Source organism: Vigna radiata, unplaced genomic scaffold (assembly GCF_000741045.1).
Source record: "Vigna radiata var. radiata cultivar VC1973A unplaced genomic scaffold, Vradiata_ver6 scaffold_236, whole genome shotgun sequence".
In the NCBI taxonomy this organism is placed as follows: domain Eukaryota; kingdom Viridiplantae; phylum Streptophyta; class Magnoliopsida; order Fabales; family Fabaceae; genus Vigna; species Vigna radiata.
In genome coordinates, this window is record NW_014543119.1 from 85,380 (window position 1) to 92,336 (window position 6,957).

The window sequence follows — 6,957 nt, forward strand, 5'->3', positions numbered from 1 at the left end:
ACCCTTAACCCGATCCCTCGGTGAAAAGAGCCTATTACTAATTACTAGCTTGTTATCCCTAGCCTCCCCTAGCAATTAATAATGCATTATAGATCAGAAGTGAAAAACAATTGATCGTCCTACCCCTATCCCTAGGTGGTATTGGTTAATCAAGGAATCACTCACCAGTTCTTGACATTACTGTACGTCCCNGTATCAATAAAGACAAACAACAGTTATCGAATGAGTTAAACGATAAAAGCATTAAGCACAGATGAGAACCCAACAATTAGTAATCAAAGCATATGGAAATCATATAAATAAACAAGAGTTTCAATAAAAAAGAGTATCAAAAGATTGCATTGTTTCCCCCAACAACAATAGGGTTTAGTTCACCATTGTCATGGTGAATCTAGATGAAAAATGGATGAAGAATGGAAAAGCAAACCCTAGATAAGAAGAAATGGAGCCTAAGCATCCAAGAGATCCTCTCTAGAGAGTGAAATTAGGTCTGGCTGCCCCCTTCTGTCAAAAGAATATGATTGAAATCGCAACAGGGCTATTTATAGCTGAGGAGCGTCACAAAAAACAGGCCCAAGCCTAGCAGACAACCGCCCGGCGTCACACTTGTTCCGCCCAGCGGTTTCCCTCAAGCCGCGCTACCGCCCGGCGACAGGGGTCTACCGTCCGGCGGTTTGCCTGTAATCGCAAATCCGCCTGGCTGCACCACCTGATGCCAACTCCTCACATTGGACCGCCCAGCGGTGTAATTTGCCGCCGGGCGGTACGTCGACTCTTCATTTCTTCATTTTTCTTCCCTTTTCTTGACTCTAAGACCTTCATCTTCAACTCCATTCTTCACTTTCTCAAAAATGCTACAAAACAATGCAAAACAAGCATAATATCGCTAAAAATAGCTTTTGACTCTCTACAGACTCATTAATTGAGTTTTGCTTGATTCTAAGCTCATTCTAAGCAGTATAGGGAGTAATTTGGTCTAAAATGACATATGAAAATAATTGTTTTTCAACCTTCATCAATGGGATATGCTAAACGTTCGGTTAAGAATAAAGCTAGGGTTGAAGGATCTATTTGTGCATTATACTTGCACAGAGAGACTACTCATTTTTGTTCCCACTATTTCAAAAACTTCATGTTAACACCACAAAGCACTAGAAATGAAGTAAACACTGAAACAGAGAGCCTTCTAACAACATTATCAGTGTTTCACCAACCTGGTCGTCCTTCTGGGAGGGAATCAACACATTGGTTAAGAGATGAAGAATTGAGATCAACTCATGTTCATGTTTTGATCAATTACGATGAAGTTCAACCTTACCTTGAGTAAGCCTCCAAAATCCCATATATTTCCAAAATATTTTCATTTCATATATTTTTTGTTGTCCTTGATCCAATCTCGTCATACATGTCGACAGCTCATTCTTACATACCTATCAACTATCTGAGTCCAACAGTTCAGCATACATACATTCCAATTTCCCATTGTGGTTCAGGCAAAAAGTATGACTTCCAATCATTCTTACTCATTCATTTCTTCCTTAATTATTTAATCATAACATTATTCAATAGTTTCATATACTTTATGGTTGTAGGTTCATGATGAGCCTTTAAGTGTGAGGAACCGACATCTTAGAGATTTATCACTTGCTCCATTAAGGTGCGTAAAGGAATGACACACCTTCTTTGCTAATGGATACAAATTTCATACCCATGAATGGAGCCAGGGCAAGAGGACAATAAATAGTGGGGTTCATGTTAAAGGGGTAATGGAAGGAGGTCAAGATGATTTCTATGGTGTGATTAAACACATCTATGAGTTGGAATACAATTCAAAAACCACAGAAAAGAAAATTGTATTATTTTATTGCAATTGGTTTGATCCATCGAGAGTAGGTACAAGGATAGATTCAAAGTATGGCATTGTGGATTTTCGAATGGATAAAAGATACGTGTTGTTTGATCCTTTTATAATTGCACATAATGTACAACAAGTTTATTATGTACCATATCCTACATCACGCGCGGACAAATGAGGTTGGTGTGTTGCGATCAAGACGAAGCCTAGAGGACACATTGATTCTAATGATATAGAAATGGAAGTGCCATACCAAGTGGAGGAAATGTCACATGTTAATGATGTCATTGAAGTTGAAGAAGTTGTCCGATTACAAGATGTAGATGCTGGTCTTGAAGATGTGGACCCCAACAATATTTCTTCATTTGAAGGGCAAAAAGATATAATTGAATCAGAAGAATCCAATGAAGAGGGAGAAGGTGAAGATGACAACGAAGATGAATTTCAAAGTTCTAGTACTGAATAAAGTTAAGGGCTTCTATTTTTTCAATTCTTATCAAATCCCAATACCTTCCATAGGCCTAATGTATTTTCAAACTCATTGCGTAGGAGTGTTTGTGCTTGTTATTGCTTATTATTGCAATGTCCTCCTCATGTGAATTAAACATGGTAGTGAATTACTTATGGAATTGTCAAAAAAGAAATGTTAAGGTGATAGAGTGATGAAAGTAATGTCGATGTCCTCCTTATGTGTTTTTTTTTTTGGACATTTACATTGTAATTGTCTTGACAATGGTGTTTTGTCGCTTGCCTTTGTAAGATGATAAATTTCAAGAAACTATCACTCTTGAAAAATGCATTTGAAAGAGATTTGTACTTTAAGTTTTTCGGTGCAATTCTTTTGTGAATTATCTATATTTATAAACAGATAAATGATGGAAAGATCAAACAAAAGATATTTAATTGAAAAAAAAATGTAAAGATTAAAGTTTAATAAAAAAAATCAATTACAAATATTCAAGTTTTTCTAGAAGTAAAACCTTTTTGTTAGTTACTTGTTTGTTGGAGCCTATATTGTATAGAGATGCGAAAATTTAAAATACATGAAATATGTTATGTTCTTGAAATATGCATAAAACCGAAAGTGAATGCAATATTTCAACAACTAAAAAAATAGAAACAAATTTATGGGTAAGATAGGAAATATAACTAAATATATGATTGTGAATTTGAAATCTGAATTTTGAGGAATAAATCTCGTTTGTAGTGGTAATTTTCTATTCATTTTCCAACTAACCTTTCGTTATATTAGGAATCTAAAAATCTAAAATAATTAAAAACTAAAAAAAGTATTGTACGGTCTAAGTATGCAGTTTTGATTATAAATTAATTGGGGAAAATTCTATTAATATTAAAAGCTAATTTATGATTAAATAGGATTGAAAAGTTCCTTATAACTTAGAAAAAAGATGTAATATGAGATGTAGCTCAAATATTGAATAAGGATTAAAACATGTATTTTACAGAAGCTTTCACTTTCTCATTTTTCATGTGTTTTTCTAAGCCAATTCTACAAACCATTTGGTTCTTTTCATGCATATTTATTGTTAGGCTATATTTTCTCCTGACATATTCTCTTATTTGTATTCTATATGTGGATCATAATGCTACATGTAACACCTTTATTTAAGCTTCAAAAATAGACATCAAGTGATTTATTTGATCTTGATTCCATATTGCATGATAATTGAACTGAGACATTTTACTTTAGTAGAAACTGAAGTGTTATGACATTTGTTCATTGGACCTTCAGGAATATGGCATCAGGTGGTTCTGGCCCTCCTCTTCCACCTTCTGGAAAATATGATAAGGGGAAGAAACCTTATGTAATGAAGTTGCTTCCGATATTCAATAATGAAATTGGTTCAACCACTCAGGCAACTACCCCTACCTCTACCTCCACTGGTAGATCTATTCCATCTCAATTACAAGTTCCTGGCTTGACTCCTACTCCACATACATCTACACCTACCTCTCTTCCATCGCCATTACAAGTTCCTGGCTTGACACCCACTCCATGCCAATTGCCTACTAATGAAATGGCATCACTCTCTCCCAATGTTGGTTCTGACCCATCAACTCCTGCAAATATTGCACCATCACCTGGTATAGTGGATGCAGATCCACATTCCAGTTCAGCCGCCAATGACGACGAACAAAGTTCCAACAGTCGTCCAATGATTACACCCATTGGAGGAGGGTAACAAACCAAATTTAACTCAATTACTATATATATATATATATATATATATATGTATGTATGTATGTATATATTTACATATGATTGTTGTATTATTCTAATGTTTGAGTTTAATTTTGGTTTAGGTTTTATCCAAAAAGAATTGCACCAAAGGCAATCACAGCTACCATCAAGCAACAGTTCTATGAGCCTTGTCTAACATGGGGAGAAATCCCTAAGCCCACTAGAGATGTTTTCTTCAACCGTTTTAAGGTACACATTTTTATTAATTAAGATGTCATTTAGTAGAGAAAATGCCATCACTCAACTTACAAATAATTCATACAATACCGGTAATTAAGCATTAACCCTCTAATGCCTTAATATGTCATGTTGCTATATTTGGTTGATACATTGTTGATTGCTCTGATATGTTATTGATTGTTGTATTTGGTTGTTGTTGATGAGTGCTATCAGTATGATAACTTCCATTTAGTTGTCTTTCTTGATGAAGAATGAGCGAAAGAACTTTGTTGATGTTAGGCAAAGGTTCCATGAGAAGAATTTCAGTCCTAACAGTAGTATATAATTCTCAACCCCTTTAGAAAGCACATAACATACTCTAATTCCCTGTAATCAGTGTCAATCTTATTCACATGACACTAGCTGCAACAATGGCTCCAAGATAGAGATAAGATGATAGAGCATATGGAAAGGATCATCACAACGTAACAGAAATATGGAAAACTGAATATANAACTTCGATCCTTTGCCATGGACAACCTTAAGTATTAGATAAGAAAGAGACAAGATTAGCATGATTACTTTTAAGCACCAGCATAGGGGACAAGAAAGTAGAAACCAATAAACCTATCACATGCTACCTAGGCCTCAACACAAGAATGAGGTTATGGACTTCTAATATACTTTAGCAAGTCATGAATATGATTAAGCTTGCTTCAACAACACAGTTGCTTAATAATAGCTAAATTTATATTGTAAACACTTATTAATGAGTAACGATATCACCATCATGTTGCTCACCCTTTTCAAGGATCACTCTAACCTGATGTGAGTGGAAAAAACGTTAAAAAATTCTCAGAAGAACTAACATGAGCCTTATNCAATCAGTAATTAGTTTTTCAGAGAAACTCAAACCTTGCTAGGTTCCTGAATGAAATCCACAACTTTAGATTTGTTTCTTAGTACGTTTGGACCAACTAAATTGACTAATATATCTTGCAGTGTCATCCTACATATGACTAGGGTAAGAGGAAGCCTTTTCCTTGAAGCTGGAGTCAAAAGATCAAACTCACCGAACCTGAAATGGAAATAGGAAAAAGAAAAAGAAAAGAGTGACAACAAGAGACAATTTGTATACCAAACCACCTAAAACCTTCTAAGATAGTAAAAAACATATATCTAAGATCTCATACACTACTTTTTCAACTACAAACCTTAAGAAGGCTCGGTTAACATAGTAACTAAAAAAATCAGCTTGCCCCAGTACAGTGGTTTCTTTCAATCATATTCAAACACATATTGACTAGAATGAAAAACGCTAGCAACACAATCTTTTTAAGATAAGTCTTATTATTGATCAAAACTTATTGGAAATCATAAGATTTTAATAATTGGATATTACTTCCTAAGCAATGAGTCTCTCCCATGATATATTAGTTTCCAATAAATTTTAACTAATTGTAGAGGGTGGTGTGCCAGAAGGAGAGTGTTACAGAGTGTTTTCCAACACTCCTAATTTTAAATATCATATGATATAGAACAAATCTTAGACAGAGTTATTCAGGAGCTTCGGGTGCTAGAATTGGAGTTTCACATAGGTAATCACAGTAATCTTTTAGTGCATGCATACCTTTACAACCCCGATTGCTAAGATGAAACTCTAGTTTTAATCAAAGAACAACACAAACAACAGTCAAAAAATAGTATCTTTTGTCATGTATTATACAGTATATATACCATTTTATCTTTTTAAAGTCTCGTGTACTTCAAAGAACAACAATAAGAGAGAAGAACATGACGAAACATAACAAATTACCACTCTCCAGATAAACCTTCAGCAAAGCAATTAGTCCTATTGGCAATGACACAGCCAGCCTCCATTATCTGCCATGCAACACTCTTATCAATGGCTTCCAGCACAGCAAGGGCATTGCTCAATCTGTTCCTACCTTCACCTCTAACAGCACTTAAATCCTTCTCAAACACCCTCACTGCATACCCTTTGTGCTTGGCAGCCAGAGCCAACACAAGGCCACCAATGCCTCCACTAGCCACCAACACTCCCAGCTTCCTTTTCTCTTCCTCTGAACTTGGAAGAACCATTCCATTCAATTCCCTCAAAATAAAAACTTTCATTCAAACCACAAAACTCCATCACCATGTAATAAAGCTTATCCAGTTGTTAGTCTCATTGTCTGTGTTTTCTTTCTTCATTTGTCCATCTTCCTTGCTTGCTTTGTTCTAAACAACTTCAACCTCTACTTCTCCACAGTTTCTTATATAGTGATTGTGAAATTATCTGCAATAATTGCTATTTGCTATTTAATACCTTATATCTGATATATTCTTCCATGTTGTGATATGTTTCCGCACTCTCTGGTACACATGTGTTACACAAAAGATTTATATCCTGCTTTGACACATATACGGTTTTACATCACTGAGTTATGACTTATGGAAGTCTTATGTCAATCATGATTGATCTTGGATATAATAACATGCTTTGAAACTAAATTATTTATGTTATAAAGATTTTTATCTTCATTTCTACTAATTCAAACCTATTCTTTGTAATATAAAAGAGAAAGGTTTCATGGAAGCCTGAAGATGAGAACAAAGTCAAAAAAAATTTTCATACTAAGGCATCTCACAGACTCTCAGAGATGTATAAAAAAGCTAG

At 34.9% G+C, this 6,957-nt stretch overlaps 1 protein-coding gene across 1 annotated transcript; it reads right to left on the bottom strand.

Annotated features, from left to right (window-relative positions):
- Window positions 1-5,043: 5,043 nt before the first annotated feature.
- LOC106753169 (zeaxanthin epoxidase, chloroplastic-like) lies at window positions 5,044-6,380 on the bottom strand. Its single transcript, XM_014634966.1, has 3 exons — window positions 6,094-6,380; window positions 5,193-5,355; window positions 5,044-5,100 (listed from the first exon to the last, which is right to left on the bottom strand). Exons 1-3 carry the CDS (start codon window positions 6,378-6,380, stop codon window positions 5,044-5,046), a joined length of 507 nt encoding a protein of 168 aa, XP_014490452.1.
- Between the last annotated feature and the right edge of the window lie 577 nt (window positions 6,381-6,957).

Excerpts from the sequence above, each read along its gene's own strand:
- LOC106753169 (XM_014634966.1), bottom strand. The coding sequence starts at position 6,380 with ATGGTTCTTCCAAGTTCAGAGGAAGAGAAAAGGAAGCTGGGAGTGTTG. Across the intron at positions 5,356-6,093 it reads GAAGGTTTATCTGGAGAGTG|GTTCGGTGAGTTTGATCTTT; the intron begins GTAATTTGTTAT and ends TTTCCATTTCAG. Across the intron at positions 5,101-5,192 it reads TCATTCAGGAACCTAGCAAG|GTTAGAGTGATCCTTGAAAA; the intron begins GTTTGAGTTTCT and ends CACTCACATCAG.